The sequence below is a fragment of the Trichomycterus rosablanca genome, chromosome 5 (assembly GCF_030014385.1).
Source record: "Trichomycterus rosablanca isolate fTriRos1 chromosome 5, fTriRos1.hap1, whole genome shotgun sequence".
NCBI lineage: Eukaryota > Metazoa > Chordata > Actinopteri > Siluriformes > Trichomycteridae > Trichomycterus > Trichomycterus rosablanca.
In genome coordinates this window covers 44587227-44610665 of record NC_085992.1, presented here as the reverse complement: position 1 = coordinate 44610665, position 23439 = coordinate 44587227, and the positions used below count along the sequence as shown (strand labels likewise).

At 38.5% G+C, this 23439-nt stretch overlaps 1 protein-coding gene across 1 annotated transcript; it reads right to left on the bottom strand.

The window, feature by feature from the left end:
- Positions 1–3491: 3491 nt before the first annotated feature.
- On the bottom strand, positions 3492–12930 carry LOC134315295 (inorganic pyrophosphatase-like). Its single transcript, XM_062996383.1, has 2 exons — positions 12875–12930; positions 3492–3993 (listed from the first exon to the last, which is right to left on the bottom strand). The coding sequence occupies exons 1-2, from the start codon at positions 12928–12930 to the stop codon at positions 3492–3494; spliced, it is 558 nt and encodes a 185-aa protein (XP_062852453.1).
- Between the last annotated feature and the right edge of the window lie 10509 nt (positions 12931–23439).

Sequence of the window (23439 nt, the reverse complement as noted above, 5' to 3'; positions counted from 1 at the left end):
AGTTTCTCTCCCAGACGGAGGCACTGCAGACGGATTCAGGACTCCCATGATGTACGATCAGTAATCAGCTTGGTATGGCTGCCCAAGTCTGGCTAAGTTACGGCCATAATATACAGCAGCCTATATAAATCTGCTGTCTGCTTCGACTCACTGAGTGTCCCAGTGTTTACCCACAGTGTCAGAAACAACTAGCCATGCCCCGCCATGCATGTTTTATGACTTTGCCATAGAGGCTGAAATTGTCGCATAGGTATATGAGGCAAACATGTGACAGTTATTATCTACATTGCTATTTCTGTTCACCTAATTCTTAGAAACACATGCTGTCATGGGCTGGCATGAAAGTCTAAATCTAGCAGTAGTAATAGTGTCATGATATCTATCAGTGGGAATCATGGGATATTTTATTAGGTGGGTAGGTGCAAACTGCATAGTGACTAGCAGTTGTTCTCTGCTTTCTTTTTCTCCCGTGTCAATGTGGGGGAAAGAATGTAAATAACAGCCTGTCCACTTTATTAGGTACACCTATCTGGTACATATCACCACTTTATACTGGTCAGGATTGCAGGAGTCTGATTTGTTGGGCAAAAGGTAGGAAACAACCTGGATAGGTTGCCAGTTCATCACACACAACTCTTAGGGCAATATTTAGTAGCTCCAGTTGACTGAAATAGAACCCCGCTTGTCCTTTTGGACATGTGTCTACAAGCATGCACAGACAGATTTGGGCAGTTTATTCAATTTGTAGAACCTGAGCTACTTAAGGTCATAGATATTTAATAAAAACATGAATGCAAACCAGTATTGTTTTGGCTGTATGCTGCAGCCTAGTGGGGAACTAGAAGAACCAATGGATGCAACACATGGATCAAGGATTTTTGTCATAATGTTCCTAAAAGAATAAAGCATCAGTTTGGTTATCTGAGCTTTAAGTGAAAGGTAGGAAACACCCTGGTCGCCAGTTCATCACAAGGTACACACACACATACACATTCACACACACACTCACACTTAGGTAAATATTTAGTAGCTCTAGTTAGCCTGAGTACGCGTCTTTGGACTTGTGGGGGAAAACCAGTGGGAACCCACACAGACACAGGAAGAACATACAAAATCTACACATTGTGAATATAAAAAAAATCAAAAAATATTTAGACCCCTTGACTTTTTGACCACATTATCATATTATGCATTCAAAAATGTTCAGACCCTTTATTTAATATTTTTTGGATATGTCTCTACAAGCATGCACAGCTGGATTTGGTTACTTTATTCAATTTGTAATGGCAGAACCTTTGTCTTGGCTACTTAAGAACATTTAGAAATATGCCTTAAATCCAAAACAGTGTTGTTTTGGCTGTATGCTTTAGCCCAGTGGTGCACTGGAAGAACCAAAGGATGCTGGCGTCTCATGGATCAAGCAATGGTGCAATTGTAATTGCAATACAAACTGAATGCTGTATTGCTTACAAAAAAACAAAGATCAATTCTATTAAAATTATTATTATTATAGTACTATTATATAAGTGCTGATGAGTCCATTCTGACTCTTGCCAACCATATGGAGAGTGTTTCTCCATAATATTCTGTCTTCTGTTTGGGTTTAAATGGTTCATTCACTGTTCGTCTAACTGTTCCCATTATTCATCTTGTAGCTGGCCATCTTCTTTCTCTTTTAACCTCAACTTTTGCATAAATGTCTTTTCCAATAAATTGGTTCTTGTTAAGTGTTCCCAAATGAAGAAAGATTCAGTTGGTTATATGGGCCTTAAGTGAAAGGTGAGGTTTGATTTGGTCCAGGATACATTTGTCATCTTTGTTGTCCAAGATTCTCTTAAATGTCTACCAAAGTTCAAGGGCATCAATATTCTTCCTGACCCTCTTTATTACTGTCCAACTTTCACATTCATGAAGAAACTCAAAGAAGATCATAGTCTGGACAACTACATTTCACACACTTTAGTACAGACTACATATTGTCATCTTCTGCATTTTAGGATGGGAATTTGTCCTTCTTGTGGCCTGTAGTCTGTTCTCTTGTTCTCCTGACTTGGTGGGAGTGTAGGTGCACACAGGCCTGCTGAAAAGATACATTTCTGTAAACTCTTCTGAGTTATTATAGCACCTCAGGAAACACTTAATGTTATCATGAACGTGCCACCTGTTCTGCCTGAAAAAGGTGTTGTTCTTGTAGGAACAACAGAGCAACACCTCGCAGAAGAGCGAGGTGTAGCTGCACCCCATAGGAAGCTTTTAATTAATGAGTATAACTGCCATCAATTCCCAAAACTGTTTCAAACTGATTATATTTCTTATGAGGATGATAATAATGATGATTATAAAATCTTTTAGTCCTGTGCTGCCACAAGTGACCACCAGCTCTGTTTTTAGAAATTCATGTTCACTTGTAAACTGTGGGGTAGCACTTTATTGCGCTAGCCCACCACCCAAGTTTGAATCTCAGCAGGTGCTATCGGCCGGCCAAAGACACAGATATGATTGGGGGGGTTGGCTGAAGACTATTGATGGACTGGTGCCCTGTCCGGTGTTATGGAAGAAATTAGATTTTATGCTTAATATTACTTAAAGTTTAGTAATATGCTGTTTTGTGCCTTGAATTCTTGAAAGCAGAGTCTGGGAGTCTAGGCTACAAAGATAAGCAACATACCTGTCGTTAAGCAGTAAATGGTTACAAAGCAGTTGTAAAACCTATGGGGGTAACACCCAATGGGTCCAACACCCAATGTCATGTGACCAGAGCAGTATAAAGACATAGCCATAGCATCTGTTCTGGGTTCTTGTCCAGAGAGACTGCTGGAGGAACCCACGATCGTGCCAATAAATTCTTCAATCCAATCCAGTCAACTATAATCTTTGTTTTTATTTATCATCTCACCATATTTTTCCATGACACCGGGTTGTATTCCTGCCTTGCACCAAGTGTTTTTGAGGATAAACAGACCCACAACAACCTAGACCAGGATAAAACTGTAGTAATAATGAAATGTCTAACAAAGCTGAACTGGTTTATTGAGTTGACTTGTTATCTAGAGCAACATTCTGCATTAATAAGGTACACAAAGGCTTGGTGCAAATGCAGAGAAAGCTAGACAAAATGAAACAAATTCCACAGAACATGCAAGTAGGTGAACTGGCTACTTCAGTTTAAATAATAAGTAATTGTGCAAAGTCATTTTATGGACCAGCACACTTATTGTCCCAGTTTGAACTTGTGAACTTGTGGTGATCAAGAAGGGCTAGCACATGCTTCCTCTGACATGTGTGACCACAGAATAAAACATTTATATCACAGTAACAAGAGTAAGTGGGATAAACAGACTTGGTCCTGCAGAATTATTGGTAAGACTATGCAAAGGTGAATGCAAACAAGGTCCTTTTAGACATACTGAGCGATTTATTAGGTACACCTACCTGAAATGTACATTTATTGATTGTTTATAAGCTACACTGAACATTCAGCCGAACTGAGTTCAGCATCTGTTACTCTGTATACATTTTTCACTCCCTGATCCCTGTTTATCAATCAAAAGAAAACATTCAAAGATAATGTAAAGAGACTTTTCATAATAATTCCATTTGTCAACTGAGGTTGGAATGGAATCGGCTGCTCCACATGGACAAGTGCCATCAACAATTGCCTTGGCGTCCTCTGGTGAACAGCAGAATGAGCTGCCTCCTTTCGAAACACGAGTGTTTTTACAGTTCAGCTCTCCTGCGTTGGTCTGTTCAGAGATAAGTGCCTTCCAGAAGTCATGGGTGCTTTTGATGACCTTTATGGCAAAGTCCTTATCTTTGAACTCTCCATTAAAAGCAAACTGGTTTTCAGGTTTGCCATCTGGCACTTTGTACCGTCTAAACCAGTCCACAGTGGCTTCGAGGTAGCCTGGCTTGAGTCGTCGTACATCACTTATGTCATTCAAGTCATTTGCTTCTGGGTCATCAACATTAATAGCAATAACCTTCCAGTCAGTTCTGGAAACATATGGCCACCAAGAGGAAAAACAAGTGGATTATATTCCTAATGGAACAACACACTGATATAGATTTGGTCTCTATTTAAGGAAGAGAAGCTCAGGTAAGCAGCATGATTTTATGCTGCTGAGTGGTTGATCTGGGTCGTGGTGCTGCTGTTTACCATGCCCTTTCATTTTGCAATGAGAGCATATACATAGTATTATCAAATATTTAACTTTTTGGGGATTTTTTAAAATGTATTTATTTGTATAAGTAAAGTGACAGTCGTACACATGTCGAGTTTAAGAGAAATGTCGAGTTTAAGGGTACACATTTCTCTACGATGGGCATCGAGTTTTTAAAGATTTTGAGTTTAGGGGACGTCGAGTTACAAGGTACCATTGTACAGTAGTGTTGGTGGATTTTTTAACACCTCAGTGTAAATGCTGAAAGAAATTGGTCTCCTGATTGCGCTTTTGAGATCTAGGGTTTAAATCTCAGCAATGCTATCAGCCGTTTGGGCAACATGATTGGCTAATGTTCGCTGGGGTATGGCCAAAACAGCCTAGACATTGGGAGGTGCACTTGTCAGTGCACTTTCAGTCCCAATCCCAAGCCTGGATAAAAATAGAAGGTTTGCGTCAGGAAGGGTATCTGGTGTAAAAACTGTGCCAGGTCTGATATGTGGACCAGATCCACTGAAGTGACCCCTAATACAGGAACAGCTAAAGAAAAAAATGTCAATGCTGGATGGAGAAAAGTGTGGCCTGTGATCAGAAAGTGTCCAGAGATGAAGAACTAGAGTAAGATTTAACAATTGCTCTGGTCTCTAACTGTTCACCTACAACCGGTGCTAACATGGTGTCAGTATTTTTATGGCTTAAGTAGAAAGATCATTTCACTTTATCATTCAGACAGATGAAGGGTGTTTTACACATCTAAAGGAAAAAAGTTCTAACAGATTTAGATTTACCTTGAGAATCACCCACAGACTGACACAGATGGGGATGTAATATTGCAGCATTCAGCAGGATTTAAGATCGATCTCAGCAGATGTACATCTACTGCAGGTTCAATTAAAGCTCAATTCTGTAGGATGGTTCAGTAATCAGTGAGTTCAGAGTAATTAAAAACACACTGAAAGTCTAATGAATAAACTGGTGAAAACTTACACTATATGGCAAAAGTATTTAGACACCTGACCATGAGCTTGCTGGACATCTCATTTCAAATATACAACCCCAAATCATAAAAAGTGGGGACAGCATGGAAAACACATTTACTTTGACTTTTATTTGATTGCAGACAGGATGAACCTGAGATATTTCATGTTTTATCTGCTCAACTTCATTTCATTTATTGATAAACATCCATTCCACACATTCCAAAAAAAGTTGGGACAGTAAAGCATTTACCACTTTGTAATGTTGCCATTCCTTTTCACCACACTTAAAAGACGTTTTGGCATTGAGGAGACCAAGCGATTTAGTGTTTCAGCTTTTATTTTGTCTCATTCTTCCTGCAAACACGTCTTAAGATGTACAACAGTACGGGGTCGTCATTGTTGCATTTTTCCTTTCAAAATTCTCCACACATTCTCTATTGGGGACAGCCATGCCTTTGTAATGTGTGCAGCATGTGGTTTTGCACTGTCTTGTTGAAAAATGCATGAACGTCCCTGGAAAAGATGACGTCTTGAAGGCAGCACATATTGCTCTAAGACAACTGTACTTTTCTGCATTAATGCTGCCATCACAGAAGTGTAAATGACCTTTGCCAAGGGCACTGACACAGCCCCATACCATGACAGACCCTGGCTTTTGGATTTGTTGCTGATAACAGTCTGGATGGTTCTTTTAGTTTTTGGTCTGGAGCACACGGTGTCCATTTTTTTCCAAAAAGACCTGGAATGCTGATTCATCTGACCACAATACACATTTCCACTGTGTGATGTTCCATCCTAGATGCCCTTCCTGGATGTCGCTTTTGTACCAAACCATGATTACAATCACCTGTTGACATCACCTGTTCGGAATCACATCATTATTTAGTTTTTTCACCTCATTACTAGCCCTAAATTGCCCCTGTCCCAACGTTTTTTGGAATGTGTTGCAGGCCTGAAATGCAGCAGGAATGGAGGTATATTAACAAATGAAATGAAGTTGAGCAGACAAAACATGAAATATCTCAGGTTCATCCTGTGTTTTTATTTTATTTGCATTTTCCATACTGTCCCAACTTTTTCTGATTTGGGATTGTATATCATATTAAAATGACCTATGTGATCTTTTCAGCTATAACAACAGCCACTCATCTGAAAAGTATTCTCACAAGACATTAAAGTATGTCTGTCGGAATTTGTGCCTATTAATTCAAAAGAGCATTTGCACTGATGTTGGTCAAGTTTACATGAGTAGCTGAGCCTCACTACAGACATTAAGTTCAGTTCAGCTCAGTTTAGGAAACCAATTCTGTCACTCTGAGGTCAGACTCAAGGACTGGCTTTTATTGTTTCATTTTATTAAGCTTTATTTTTCTATAACATTACTTATATCATTTAACTGAAGCTCATATTTAAGAAATTGCAGCGTGATATTCCGCTAGCACACCAGCACTGAGATTCTGAACTCCTCGGTTCGAAACTCGGTGCTGCTACCGGTTTCTGCTAGGGCGGGATGACCGGACTATGTGGGTGGGGTCTTAAAACGCTGTGCAGAATGCATGGGTGAAAAGGGGTTCCGCTAGGAGCTGCGTGCGGGTCAAGGGAGGCGTGGGCAGCAGTATGCCCGCCTCAACTGCAGTCGGGGATCCCCCAGCAGCGGAAAACAAATTGACAACACTAAATTTGGAGAAAATGCATAAATAAAATCGAAAAAAAATTTAACCGTCTCCTTTCTAGGGCGGCACGGTGGCTCAGTGGGTAGCACTGTCGTCTTACAGCAAGAAGGTCCTGGGTTCGATCCCCAGGCAGGCCGGTCTGAGTTTGCGTGTTCTCCCCGTGTCTGCGTGGGTTTCCTCCGACTGCTCTGGTGTCCTCCCACAGTCCAAAAACATACAGTCAGGTTAATCTGAGACACTAAATTGCAAAAGTGTGTCTAAGTGTGTGTGTGTGTAAATGTGTGTCTGCCTTGCGATGGACTGGCACACCGTCCAGGGTGTTACTGTGTGCCTTGCGCCCACTGAAAAGCTGGGATAGGCTCCAGTACCCACCCACCCCCCGCGACCATGATTGGATAGGCAGTTAAGAAAGTGAGTGAGTGAGCATTTAGCATATGCTTTTATCCAAAGCGGCTTACTGGCAATTTGGCAGTGGTGGGGCTTGAACCAGCAACTTTCTGATTACTAGTCATGTACCTTAACCACTGAGCTACCACTGCTCTTTGTCAAGTGAAATAAATTACACAAAGGAAACTTCAGAAACAACAACATATTTTATGTATTTATTAAATCTCGTCCAAAGCTCATATCATCCTGGTATAAAATCCTTCTAACTAACTGGTTGCACCTTCTTTAGCAGCAATGACTGTAAGTAAACACGTCCTGTAACTAGATATAAGCCTTTCTCATAGCTGTAGAGGAATCTGTGTTACCACTGATATAATGTTTCATTCATGAATGCTGTATTTGCTTCTACCAGACATAACAAAACTCCCATAATTTGACACCCTTTAATTTAGATTTCCTGAAAAATGTGAGGCCAAAAGGTTTGGGGACCAGCCGAGTGCTTTTTGAAAACTTCAGACAGGGGCAGATTTTTCTCTTTGTTAGCAGTGGTTTTCTTATTGATAATCTTCCCTGATTCTTTATAAAGCAACAATAAAGTGAGAAATGGGATCACATGATATTTACGGTAGCTGAAGCTACAGATATCTGAGATTTTCTTCTGGTTTCTTTTGTGATTTCCTGGATTAGTTGTCGATGTGTCCCTAGAGAAAATTTAGCAGGCCAATAACTTCTGGTTAAATTCATCCGTTTCAAGTTTTCCACATTTGGAGATAATAGCTCACTGTGGTTTGGTGGGGTCCCAGAGCCACAAAAATAGCTTTGTGATCCTTTTTTAGACTGATTTTTTTTCTTTTTTTGTGGCATGATTGTGGCAAGGTGTTTCTGTAGATGACAGCTTGACTTTGATGGTAAATGAGATTCCAGATAATTTCCAGAATTATATTTTACAGGGCTACACACAAACCTGACTGTGTTCCCTTTTTTTAAGTTGGCTTACCAGTTAAATATAATGAACTGTTTGATTGAGTAACTAAGTGGCAGGTGAAAGTACAACAGCCACCTTCCACAGGTGAGAAAAAATGATCAAGATGATAAAGTGTGGATTTGAAAGTTGGGGCTGCAAGTTCATAGCAGACATATGGAGGAGTACCAGGTCTTGGTCCAGCTGTTTAAGATAATATATTGTGTTTTTCTTCAGTATTTTTGTGTATTAATTCATGATTAATGATACTTAATACCACTTTGTAAGGTTTGTCCTTTTACCAGTGATAAGTGAGCCATGGGTGCACACAACCTGGCTGCCTCGAGAGGAGAGACTGTGTCTGCACTGCACTTCCTCACCCAATGCACCAACTACCACCACATTCTGACCCAATTCCTCCCCAAATGCAACACCATCACCCCCAACTTTAACTTTAAAGTATGCAGAGAAACAGATGGACTACAGTCAGTAATTGTAGAACTACAAAGTGCTCCTATATGGTAAGTGGAGCTGATAAAATGGACAGTGAGTGTAGAAACAAGGAGGTGGTTTTAATGTTATGGCTTTTCCACACTTTTTAAAACTCTCTTTATTAGGAATTTCAAAAACAAATTACCTCAGTTTTCTACACAGTCACCTTCCAATGCCTTTTTTCCCAGCGTCGTACCAACTTTTTAAAGCCATCAGCAAAAAATTTTTTTGGTTGAGAGTGTAACCACTGATGCACCGCTGCTTTTACATCATCATCACATGAAAATCTTTTTAAAGCTTCTTTGAGTGTCCAAAAAGGTGGAAATCAGATACCGCTAAATCTATAAGCTCTCTCTGTCTCTCAGACATGACCAATTACTACTCCTCCCATCCTCACCGCTTCCAGCCAAAATATAAAAGTGCGAAAACTTTTTGAAGATCCCTCAAATATATATATATATATATATACAGTGTATCACAAAAGTGAGTACACCCCTCACATTTCTGCAGATATTTAAGTATATCTTTTCATGGGACAACACTGACAAAATGACACTTTGACACAATGAAAAGTAGTCTGTGTGCAGCTTATATAACAGTGTAAATTTATTCTTCCCTCAAAATAACTCAATATACAGCCATTAATGTCTAAACCACCGGCAACAAAAGTGAGTACACCCCTAAGAGACTATACCCCTAAATGTCCAAATTGAGCACTGCTTGTCATTTTCCCTCCAAAATGTTATGTGATTTGTTAGTGTTACTAGGTCTCAGGTGTGCATAGGGAGCAGGTGTGTTCAATTTAGTAGTACAGCTCTCACACTCTCTCATACTGGTCACTGAAAGTTCCAACATGGCACCTCATGGCAAAGAACTCTCTGAGGATCCTAAAAGACGAATTGTTGCGCTACATGAAGATGGCCAAGGCTACAAGAAGATTGCCAACACCCTGAAACTAGGCTGCAGCACAGTGGCCAAGATCATCCAGTGTTTTAAAAGAGCAGGGTCCACTCAGAACAGACCTCGCGTTGGTCGTCCAAAGAAGCTGAGTGCACGTGATCAGCATCACATCCAACTGCTGTCTTTGAAAGATAGGCGCAGGAGTGCTGTCAGCATTGCTGCAGAGATTGAAAAGGTGGGGGGTCAGCCTGTCAGTGCTCAGACCATACGCCGCACACTACATCAAATTGGTCTGCATGGCTGTCACCCCAGAAGGAAGCCTCTTCTGAAGTCTCTACACAAGAAAGCCCGCAAACAGTTTGCTGAAGACATGTCAACAAAGGACATGGATTACTGGAAACATGTCCTATGGTCTGATGAGACCAAGATTAATTTGTTTGGTTCAGATGGTCTCAAGCATGTGTGGTGGCAATCAGGTGAGGAGTACAAAGATAAGTGTGTCATGCCTACAGTCAAGCATGGTGGTGGGAATGCCATGGTCTGGGGCTGCATGAGTGCAGCAGGTGTTGGGGAGTTACATTTCATTGAGGGACACATGAACTCCAATATGTACTGTGAAATACTGAAGCAGAGCATGATCCCCTCCCTCCGGAAACTGGGTCGCAGGGCAGTGTTCCAGCATGATAATGACCCCAAACACACCTCTAAGATGACCACTGCTTTATTGAAGAGGCTGAGGGTAAAGGTGATGGACTGGCCAAGCATGTCTCCAGACCTAAACCCAATAGAACATCTTTGGGGCATCCTCAAGCGGAAGGTGGAGGAGCGCAAAGTCTCGAATATCCGCCAGCTCCGTGATGTCGTCATGGAGGAGTGGAAAAGCATTCCAGTGGCAACCTGTGAAGCTCTGGTAAACTCCATGCCCAGGAGAGTTAAGGCAGTTCTGGGAAATAATGATGGCCACACAAAATATTGACACTTCAGGAACTTTCACTAAGGGGTGTACTCACTTTTGTTGCCGGTGGTTTAGACATTAATGGCTGTATATTGAGTTATTTTGAGGGAAGAATAAATTTACACTGTTATATAAGCTGCACACAGACTACTTTTCATTGTGTCAAAGTGTCATTTTGTCAGTGTTGTCCCATGAAAAGATATACTTAAATATCTGCAGAAATGTGAGGGGTGTACTCACTTTTGTGATACACTGTATATATATATACACCGATCAACCATAGCATTAAAACCACCTCCTTGTTTCTACACTCACTGTACATTTTATTATCCAGCAGTGCTGCTGTGTCTGATCCACTCATACCAGCACAACACACACTAACACACCACCACCATGTCAGTGTCACTGCAGTGCTGAGAATGATTCACCACCTAAATAATACCTGCTCTGTGGTGGTCCTAGGAGAGTCCTGACCATTGAAGATCAGCATGAAAGGGGGGTAACAAAGCATGCAGAGAAACAGATGAACTACAGTCAGTAATTGTAGAACTACAAAGTGCTTCTATATGGTAAGTGGAGCTGATAAAATGGACAGTGAGTGTAGAAACAATGGGGTGGTTTTAATGTTATGGCTGATCAGTGTATATGCTTTGGCAATACAAATACCCATATTTGTCATGCCAATAAAGCTTCCTTTGGATTTGAATTTACTTTCTCCTAATTTCTTGTTAGCACGGTTTCAGTTTTTTATCTTTGCAATGCCAACCATACATCTGATCTACAGCAGAGTTCTAACCACACTCACTAAAACTTGTATCTCACATAACTTACTTTGCTGAAACTTACCACATGGAAATGAGACATGCTGACATGTCAGCTTCCTGTTAGAGATCACACATGATCTGTGAAGCTTGGAAAAAAAACAGTAAAGCAGGAGTGCACTGACCAGACAATGGCATCACACAGTGGGCACTTGTTATTCACTGTGAAAATATCTGTCAGTGAACTCCAGTCACACTGCAGCAATGCAAATATAATATCAGCATGTACAACGTTTCTGTTTCTGTTCGCTCAGTGAACAGTACAGTTTATGTTCGGAGGTTTAAATATAGTGTTTTTTATTTTCTACAATATGCATTGTTTAAAATGCAACATGTTTAACTGTTAAAATAAAATAAAAAAAGTGTTTTAAGCTGTAATTTTTTTATTAGAAACTTTAACCCACAGGGGTCTATTTTACAGTACATTGGAGTTTCTTTAAACTGAGCTTTTCTACATGTCTTCATGTCAAAGAGGTGCAGTTATGCTAGAACATGAAAGGGCCTTCCCTAAACTGTTGCTTCCAACTTAAAAGCATATACAGTCAAGCCAGAAAGTCTTCACACCCCTTTCACCTTCTCCACGTTTTATTACATTACAGACTCACTTTATAATAGATTGAGTTTATTTTTTGTCACAAAATTCTACACAAAATAGCCCACAGTGACATGACACCCAAAAGTGAGCTGAGGTGCATTTTGTTTTCACTGATACTGCTTGAGATGTTTCAACAATTTAATTGGAGTCCACCTGTGCTAAGTTCAATTGATTGGACATGATTGGGGGTTGCCAGCACATGCCTATATAAGTGAGTGAGAGAGAAGAAGGAAGTTATTCTTTCGTGCAATTACACCTACAAAATACAACACTATTGACATAAAGTAGGAAATAATAAAGAAATATGAGAGTTATTGTTGTTTCTGGTAGATACAATGTATTATGGTGTATGGTACAGCACACGTACTGTACTGAAATGTGAAATGTGTTTATGTAAAGTACAGTACTACTGTGTATTGTTGTTTATTATTGTTTATTACAGGAATGCCTATTCTATAATTTAAGATTTAAGGGAAAATATACTTGTATTTATAACAAAAAATACCATTTAAGACATTAGAAAGGTTAGGTAAGGGGGTTTGGGAGGTCTGGCACGGATTAATTCTATTTACATTATTTCTTATGGGAAAAATAGGTTTAACTAATGAACATTTTGACTTAAGAACAGCCCTTCGGAACCAATTAAATTAGTAAGTCAAGGGTCCACTGTATATGTGTAAATGACAAATAAAGGCATTCTATTTAATTCTATAAACAGGCTGTTTGATTTGGAATGACATTAGGGCAGAGGTGATAGTAATAACACATGGAATAGTGGCGTAGTCTAGATATAGAGGCTCTTACCTTTATGTTTGCCTTTGCACATTGGCTCATTAGATGCAGTCTCTAAGCCCTAACACCTTTTCCTAGCTAAACGGCTAAAATCAACCAGGCAATAACAGCCCTGAGATCGATACAAACACATTCTCCTTGATAAAGTGTGCATTTGCCTCTTTGCCCCTGCAAACACTCCGGCCAAGAAGAGACGGCTGGCAACGTCTGACATGTGTCACCTTGGCTTGGATATGAAAGACGTGACTCCGTAATGAACATCTTGGATGGCTGCTGATCTCTTCAAATGGGCGACTATTTAGTCTTCATGGAGGTCTAGCAAGCTATCAATCCAAAACATTAATTTATAATAAAACTGGCTGCCACTCAGATGATGTATCCTTGAGCTAAAGCCAAGGCTTTACCAAACATGCTGGCACCATTAGCTGTGCTGTTAGATTTCTTTTTTTTAGATATGAAGATTACATTTTGGTTGGTTCAGGCTGGAAATAACTCAAATCTATTTCACATACGTTTTTCTAATCCAAGTTTTAAAAATCTCCATCATTTACAGTAAGGCTGCAATTATTCACATTCTCTGGGAATTACATTATTTCTTCCATTACAGATTTTGGGTTTTCTTTCTTTCTTTCTTTTTCGGTACATGTGATGACACAACATTCAATAACCAACATGCTTATTATATTTCACTAACATCCATGGATGCTTCACTGATGCAATTGTTAGCCTGAGACTATGTCACATGATTCCAATAAAATTATACATGATATGGCCAAATATATGGAGACCTAATCATGAGCTTGTACAACATCCCATTTTACAACCATGAGCATTTAAAACCATTATTGGGGCTGCCCCTCCACCCCTCCTTACAACCCCCAGTCATCTGCAAAGGCTTTTCACAAGATTTTGGAATTTGTGTGGAAATTTGTCAAAAAAAAAGAGCAATGTTAAAATCTGGCACATATTATTCTATGCATAATTTTTTTCTTATTTCATTTCATGTCTCACCACTGCTTTATCCTGGTTAAGGTTGCGGTGGGTCGGTAAAACATGCTAGCACACCAGAGCTGGGATTTCGAATACATCGTATCGATTCTCAGCTCTGCCATCCAGCTGGGTCGGGCGGCTGCATAAATAACGATTGGCTGTTGTTCATAGGGTAAGACAGTGTTTCCCAACCACTGTGCCGTGGCACATAAGTGTGTTGTGAGAAATCATCAGGTGTACCATGGAAGATTATCCAATTTCACCTGATTGGTGTTGTGTCTGCCTGTTTATTAATAAATCCAGTTCCACACCGTTATATGAATTCTATAACTTTTTCTTTATTAACTCCCATTCACTCATGCCCGTAACACACACCGGTGCGAAGCCAACTAGTGGTAAACCACACTCACTGTTTCTCATGCTGGCTATATCAAAATAAGAGTCTCATTGAAAGTATATAACAGAATATTACAATTGGTAATCTAAGCGAGCGGCGTGTAGTGACAGGCAGAACAATTACATTCTCTTCCACTAGAGGGCAGTACAACTTCTTGGTGGTGTGCCTTGTGATTTTTGTAATGTCAAATATGTGCCGTTGCTCAAAAAGGTTGGGAAACACTGGGGTAAGATAAGCTGGATAGGGACCTCATAACTGAGCAAATAATGACATCTGCTGGCTGGTTGATGACATCTGCACAGAGTCGAGGAATAATGCTTTGATCAGGGTGTGGCTCTCCGTGCACAAGCTGATCAGCATATGAACTCGCCTCGTGCAGGTGAAAAGATGCAGTCGTCTACTGCACACGTGTGCAGGGGGCGTGTGACAGTCTCGCTCTCCTCAATCAGGGTGGGGGTCAGTTCCAGTAGAAAGGAAGCATAATGCAATTGGGTAAAAATTGGATGCTCTAAAATCTGGAGAAAAAGGGAGAAAATGCATTAAAAAGAGGTTTCAGGGGGTCTGGTTTTCCCAGAATCACTGGGCACAATGCTGTAACACATCCCAGAGCAGCGACTGCAAAAGGAGCACTCTAAATTAATTCCTAAGTTTCATAATAGGTCAAACAACAAGCTTGTGGCCAGGCGTCTTATATGTAGTTATTTGGTTTACTTATTTTATTTATTTCTCAATATATAATTATAAAAAGGACATTTGGGTGGCGCAGTGTTAAATCATGCTAGCCTGCTACCATTGGGGTACAGGGTTCGAATCCTCAGCAACTGATCAGGTATCTACATACCTTGTTTATTTTATGATCACACACAGACAGTTTTGAATCATACTGTATAACATAACATTGAAATATTTTGTAACAAAATATCATTATTTAACAATAGACTGGTAAAACTATGTACATTTAAAGCTGAAAGAATGACTGACAAGATTAATTTACATTAATTTATTTTATTTTTTTGGGGTGAGGGGCACTGCGTGAGGGGCAATGTGTAAACATTGTATTGACCCGGAGTCCCTGCTCATCATGACAGGCTTGCAAAAACAGCTCCATATCCTCCCTGTGCTCAAAAACAAACAAAAAACTGTTGCAGGACCTCACAGATAGCCTTCATGTGGTCCTTTTCAGTCACTGACAAAAATCTTGGCCTAGTAACATGCCCCCAAAAGTTACTTTAACGCCTTTAAAGTTACTTACGGTATACACACTTCTCAAACACCGTAAACACTCCCTGTATGCCACTTGTGGAACGGTTTTGTAACGCCCGTTTGGAGTTGCAACACCCACTTGCAGCTGGCTCCGGTCTGCAGAGATACCCTTCTCAGCTGAGGAGCTCAAATATATATTGCCAGATATGGCCAGCAGAGGGACATTATCTCATAACCTATCCCTCTAGCCGAGCTTCACGGCAGGTGGGCCTGTTACACAATGTTCTTCTTTGCTGATGCTGTCCGTGTTTCTCGTTCATTGACTGTTTAGCTTAAATTATTTTTAAATCTGATATCTTTAGAACTCTATTAGTTGCCTCATATTGCTTTAAAGTAACAATAAAAGTGTTTATTGACTCTTTCATAACATAGCTGATACATATTACTTAACAACTGACCTAACTAACTAACCTGTGCATCAGTGTTTGTAATTGTGATTGGCTGCTTACCCAGCTAACAGGGAACGTTCCCACAATTTTTACTAATGTTACGTGAAAGTTCTCCTAAAGTTATGAGCAAACGTTCTCACAATAACGTTAATAGAACGTTCTATAAACGTTACGTGACCTTGATAAATATTCTGTTCAATGTGTAATGTTATATGAACGGTCTTTTAACCTTTTTCTTTTTAAACAAAATTTTAAAGGAGTATGTGTGTGATATTCTTTAGACGCATATTAGAAAAAATTATATATACAGCGCCCTCCACAATTATTGGCACCCCTGGTTAAAAATAAATAAATAATAAAAATAAAAATAAATTCAATATTTATTGCAGAAGCATAATCTCACACGGAAAATTTTAGAAAAATGTAACCCTTAACTCAAGTGAATAAAAAAAATCCCTGACAAAGAAATTTCCACAATTCCACAATTATTGGCACCCTTAACAATTCCTAGAAAATAAATGTAATTGAAGCATTTCTGTCATTTCTACTGTAGTTCATAAAGTTGATTACAGTATCTAGGAACCTTTAATTAGTAATTCATCACTTCCTGTTTCCCTGGGGTATAAATATGACTTGACCTATTTCTCTTATCCACTCTTCAACATGGGAAAGACAAGAGAACACACCATTCAAGTAAGGCAGATGTGTGTTTACCTTCATAAGTCAGAGGAATCATCAAGAAGTTTAAAACAACTGGAACATTGGCAAACAAGCCTGGACGAGGACGCAAGTTTATCTTGCCACCACGCACAGTGAAGAGGATGGTAAGAGAGGTAAAAAGTTCTCCAAAGCTCACTGTTAGAGAATTGCATCAAAGAGTAGCATGGTCACAAAGTCTCCATAACAACCATCAGGCGCTATCTACATGCAAACAAGCTGTTTGGGAGGCATGCACGGAAAAAGCCTTTTCTCACTTACAAGCATAAACGTAAACGTCTGGAGTTCGCTAATGCCAAGTTCACACTACACGACTTTCTGATTTGTCAGGTTGCTGTACAGTTCACACTACACGACTGAATCTTTTGCACTCGGGAGTCTTTAGGTCGGTGTATATTTCACACTACACGACTGATCGGTGATAGGGGGTTTCACACTACACGACCTATCACCAACTGGAATCACAGGCGAGCTTCTCTGGTCTCCCAAACTACGTTTTGTCACGAAAACAAACGCGAGAAGTGACGAGGGGTTTAATGATACCACGTCCAAAAATGCACGTCAACAAGTAGCCAGTGATCAAAGTGTTTGTGCGCTGATGTGCAGCGTAAAATCAAAGAGGAAAAATAAATGAATCTGAGTGGATTTGGCTGCGTGAACAGTATGGATTGTTCTATAGTAAGTTGGAGGTTAATTAATATTTTTGCAATGCAACGTTGGTGTTTTGTAGAGAACGATCAGGTCAGAAATACTGTAAAGCTTGTGTGTGTGTCGGTGTATTCTGATATAAACTATATTTAGCCCCTGTCCCACCTGTTTACACTCCTCTCCTGCGTTTCCCCTCACACTGTATCCTGCGTTCTCATTGGCTGTTCGACATAGCACTCACTGCCAGACGTGCAACTCAGATTAGATATCTGACATGCTAGAAATCTCAATCCGGTCGTCGAGCGCTCGGCGAGCCGGTCGGATGGAGTTGTTGAGTAGTTCACACATAGCGACTGAGTGCCGAGTTTTGATCACCGGATGAACGCCGAGTGGCTCCCGAGCCGGAAAATCTAGCGCCGACCAGTCGCCGAGCGAAATCTGGCCAAAAATCGTGTAGTGAACTTGGCATAAGCGGTACTGGGACTTCAACTGGGACCGTGTGCTTTGGTCAGATGAGACCAAGATAGAGCTTTTTGGCAACAAACACTCTAAGTGGGTCTGGCGTAACACAAAAGATAAAAGCACCTCATGCCCACTGTGAAGTATGGGGGACGATCAGTGATGCTGTGGACCTGTTTCTCTTCCAAAGGCCCCGGGAACCTTGTTAGGGTGCATGGCATGGCATGGCAACTCTTTGAAATACCAGGACATTTTAAATCAAAATCTGGTGGCCTCTGCCCGAAAGCTGAAGATGGGTCGTCACTGGGTCTTTTTTCAATTTTTCAATTTCCATTGATTAATTTAAATTAATTGCTTGATAACAATAACATATAATAAATACAATATATTCTAACTGATTTTACCTCAGTTTATAATGGATAGAAAAATTGAGGGATTGTTCTTTTTTCATTTTTCATTCATTCAATTGAATTTGATTGATGGTGATAAAACATGTTTTAAAATAAATATGTTTGCATTGATTTTGCCTCCGTTTATGTCAGTATTATCACATGGATTGTTTGAATTAGACCATCATAGCAACTGTTATCAGAGTGATTCAGATATTTTTTTTAATGAATGGTAATGTCTGAGGGGGTTGGGGGGTTCAAGATTGTAGTATATTAGAATTGTATTTGGTGATATATAACTAAGTTAGTTAACGGTTAGAAGGTGGCAGTAAATACTTAATGACTATATAATACTGTATAATGAGGGTAGAATTACTAAGCAAATGCACATGTAACGGGTTGGAAGCATGAATGTGTGTGTATGTTGCAAATAAATGTGCATAGTTAAACGGATTCTCTCTGTGCCGGCAATCTCCTTCATCCAATATATCACAAAGACAGAGGAATTAAGCCACCAGTCTCGCTTGACTTGATCCTCCACCCAGGACTAGAGGAAGACGAGCGTCAAGGCTCTTCTCTGTGCTGGCACCCAAGTGGTGGAACGAACTTCCTCGGTCTGTCCGAACATCTGAGTCTCTTGCTGTCTTTAAAAAACGATTAAAAACTCACCTTTTTACTAAGCACTTGTACTTATTTACTAACAATTCTTTTCCATTTCCAAAAAAAAAAACACTTTGGTTCTAACAGGTTTCAGAAGATGTGTGTTCCTCGACTGTTGTTTACTTAAACTAGAGTAATGAAATGTTTACTATGGAAGAGCGTCTGCTAAATGCAGAAAATGTTAAATTATGGTTGCAAATGAGGTTTAGGTAACATTCTATGAACGTTTTCATAACTTTAAAAAAACGTTCTGAGAACATCAAAAACACTGGACAAAATAAAGTTGAAGGAACGTTCAAATAAACATTTATACAACTAAAATGGAACGTTAAGGGAACGTTCAGAAGACCTTATTTAAAATGTTCCTAGAACACTCCAAGACAACGTTCCCAGAACGTTAAATTATGGTTGCAAATGAGGTTTAGGTAACGTTCTATGAACGTTTTCATAACTTTAATAGCATTAAAATTGCTTCACAATAAGTTGTATTTTATCAATTGTAACCCACATTACATACTACAACTCTTATACTGACACTTTTACCCTTTATTACATAATAAACAGATTTTTATTAGGGCTGTCAATCGATTAAAAAATTTTTACTAATTAATCACACAATTTGCTGTAATTAATCGCGATTAATCACATTTTTTCTTAATACTGAAGCTTTTAATAACGTACATTTCATTGTTAAATAAACTCAATGGAATAATATCTACTGTATATTCAGATACTTTTGTTTAATTGTATCTTTTTAATTTTAAACACAGATTCTCCTGTAGTTGGAGGGGTTGACAGGTATTTGTCTGCAATGGGTGCCAGCCTTGCTTTTGCTCTTTCTCTTGTTGACCACCACTGTAGTGGACACCACATCATATTCATTTTGGGCTCTGCTTTATAGTGGTTTAGACATGGTTCTACAGACTCTTCCACTTCACTACTATCAGTATCTGTATCAGAAGAACCCAGCAAGAAGACAGACCTCCTTCTCTTATTTCGAGGCTGTTATATAGGCTTGAACCTCACTAAATAGACTGGATCATCGTCTGAGGGCTACATATAAACAAGTGGCATAAAGCTGGAAACAACACTGAATAGTAGACATATTGAAAATAGAAATTGAAATAGAAAGCACATGATGTTTTAAACATGTTAGTAAATTGTTATTAATTACAGAGAGAGACACTCACTACTTTCCTGTATTTATGTACAAATGCCTGCATACACATAGATGATTCAGGGAAGAGTGAGCAAGACGATTACACAGGGAGAGACCAGACATGCATAAGTAGACTTATGAAAGTCTTTTCGAATGGAAGACTTTCGAATCCCATAAGTAGACAGAAAGCACACACACATAAATACATGTATAGAATAAACACACACACACACACGCACACACACACACACACAGAGAGAGAGAGAGAGAGAGAGAGAGAGAGAGAGAGAACAGATCACGCGCGCACCCTACAGTTACAGAGCGCGTGCACTCATACACACGCAGAGAAAAGAGGCGCACACAGAGCGGAGGAGCAGAAGGGAAAATAATTAATGTACCAACTTTTTAAAGTAAAACTTCCCATCTAAAACACAATTTTAATCCATCGTTAGCCATGATGGTCCGAAGTAAACACCCAGCTGCGTTAATTGCGTTAATTTTTTTTAACGCGTTAAATATTTCAAATTAATCGCAATAATTAACGCGTTAATTTTGACAGCACTAATTTGTATTCATAACTTCAATAGCATTTAAAGTATTCAGCATATTAATAACTTCAATAGCTTTTAAAATATTCATGAAATTGCCCCAAAACAAAATATATTTTATCAAGTGTAACCCACATTACATACTACAATTCTTATACTGACACTTTTATCTTTAAAACTTTAAAAAAACGTTCTGAGAACATCAAGAAAACTGGACAAAATAACGTTGAGGGAACATTCCAATGCAACGTTCCCACAACCAAAATGGAACGTTTGGGGAACGTTCTCAAAATGTAATTTTGTTAGCTGGGTAACCTTTTTTTACTTTTTTTTTAACTATGTATGTCATGTATGTTACAGTTTTTCTCGATTACTTTGGTGCAATTCTCTGATCAGAATTAAAATTCTCATAACTGTTAGTTCAGCCTCCACAAGATTTTGTCATTTGTGCACATCATAGCAGCAGTTTCTCATTCCTTCCAACAAATTGCAAATGCTTTTGGACATGCATCAATTGCTTCCATACAATTCTCTGCTGTTTTATAACATTATCATTTGCTTATGTCATGTCAATCAAAATGAACTATACTTATGAATGCTGAATAGTCATTCCCTATGAAACCAATAGTGCTCATTTCATTGCTTGAATCATTACATACAAAACTAGTTGTCAAAATCAGTATGTTGTATGTTCCAATTCAGTTCCAATATGTACTGCAATATTGTTTACAGTTGTGCACAGCTCTACCCAAAGGGTGTTTCTTATGTTTGTTGTAAATAAGTTTGTACTTTGCTTTAGAATTGCAAAGAGCATATGCAGTAAAAATGTGAAACATACGTATTGAGTGTCTTGTACTCATTTACCTCACTAAATACAGTAATGTGTAACTTAACTGTAGATTTCAAATGGGTGTGCTAATAGTGTATAGTGCTGCATTTTCAGGTAGTGTCACCATGATCTGACTTTTTTGCATTGGAAAACACTTACAGAGTGAACTGTCATAATGAAAACATGACAAAGCCATTTGACTATCTTGTTCATAAACAATGGTGTCAGGACTTATTATTTTGATGACACTGACACTTTCATTGACATGAATACTTGCTTTTGAGGAATGAACTATCCATTTTGAGCAAGTGACACGCTTTTGCAGGTTATCAACTAGGTTTTGCAGTTTGTACTAATTGTTTTGAGAAATGCACTTACTGTTGTGCAAATGTTAATAGTGATGTGAGAAATGCACCAAAGCGACTGAGAAAAACTGTAATAACAGGACAGAGTGTATCTTTATGAGGTGTGGACAGGTTTCCATCTAGAGACTGAATGCTGGTAATGCATGATGAGCATGACTACAGTGGTGTGTGTGTTGAGTTCCACCACTAGATGGCGGACTTGGATCTTCATAAGGTGTTATTCTTAGACAGTGGAAATAACCTCATAACTTCAAACCTAACTTGGGTTTAATGTAAAATTCCCCCAAACTAATATTAAGAAAAGCTTTGCAAGTACACATGCTATATTAAAAACCTAGGGATCTTAAAATAGATAACACACAAGAGAGTGGAAATCAACTGTACTTCTGTACTTTCTATCATGTGGAAGTGGAAATTGGTTCTCATTATTATTATTATTATTTTTTATTATTATTATTATTATTATTATTTAATAACAACAATAATTTTAAAATAAATAATAATAATACTAAACTATTACAAAAGAAACATAATATATAAATAATATAAGAAAAAAAATAATAATGAAGTACAAAACAAACACAAATTAATAAATAATAATACTATTATAAAAAATAAATTTAAAAAATAAATTATATATGAATAATAAAAAACAAATATAACAATGAATTAAAAACAAACTAATTAATAAATAATATTAATAAATTATATATATACTATATTAATCTATAAAAATAGATCATGTATAAATAATAAAAGAAACAAAAGAAATAATAATAATATTAATAATAATAATAATAATAAAAATAATAAAAACTGTATCAGTATAATGTGTAGTAATTAATGCTCTATGTATTTGATAGCAGAGGGACATTATTCCATAACCTATCCCTCTAGCCGAGCTTCACGGCTGGTGGGCCTGTTACACAATGTTTCTCTTTGCTGATGCTGTCTGTGTTTCACGTTCATTGACTGTTTAGCTGAAATTTTTATTTTTAAATCTGATATCTTTAGAACTCTGTAAGTTGCTTTATATTGCTTTACAGTAACAATACAAGTGTTTACTGACACTTTCATAGCTGATACATATTACTTAACCAACAAACCTGACTAACCTGTGCATCTGTGTTTGTAACTGTGATTGGCTGCTTAACCTTTGCTTAACCTATGTATTTGATACCGCATTGTCATGTAACTAGTGTCATTTGTTTGGAGTTGTTATGGTTAAATCAGTTGGCGGAGAATATTTTGACATAAATTTAGCTCGCACTGTTAAATTTTTTCCATTTGTATTTTATTTTGTACCAAGTATTAAAGCTCTCAGAAACCATTAAAAATGAATAATTGTATTAGTTATGAAGAATATAACGCAGTAAAGAACACAATTTTCCACTAAAATTAATAAACCATTTGTTTTTTTGTATTATTCTGTTGAATAACATGAAGAGATTAGAGCCAAAATTCATGCATTCTTTTAGTCATTTATTCCAAGAGGGTTAAGGGTCTTGCTTAAGGACCGAACAGTGGCTGCATAGCCAGGATGCAAACCCACAATATTCAAATCGATAGCTTAAAGCTCTACCCACTAGGTGGAGAAACTCTGGCTAGAGTCCTGATCTGAACCTCACTGAATAGCTTTGGAATAAATTGGAACATAGATTGCAAGCCAGGCCTTCTCGTCCAACATTAGTGCCTGATCTCACAAATGCAGTTTTGACTTAAAGAGCACTAATTCCCTCATATAAACTCTTCTCTGAGGAGTGAAGGATGTTAAAGTCAGAAATGAGGGGAAATCCATAGTAATGCCTCTTCTGCCTCTGTCCAACAAGCTTATGGTCTGGTGTCCACATATTTTTGCCATGTAGTGTATATGTTTAATAGTTGTTTTGTACAATGTTAGAGATCATGTA

Coding starts and splice junctions, on each gene's coding strand:
- LOC134315295 (XM_062996383.1), bottom strand. CDS start 12,930: ATGTCAGACGTTGCCAGCCGTCTCTTCTTGGCCGGAGTGTTTGCAGGG. Junction 3,994..12,874: donor GTGTTTGCAGGGGCAAAGAG/GCAAATGCACAC, acceptor ATATGTTTCCAG/AACTGACTGGAAGGTTATTG.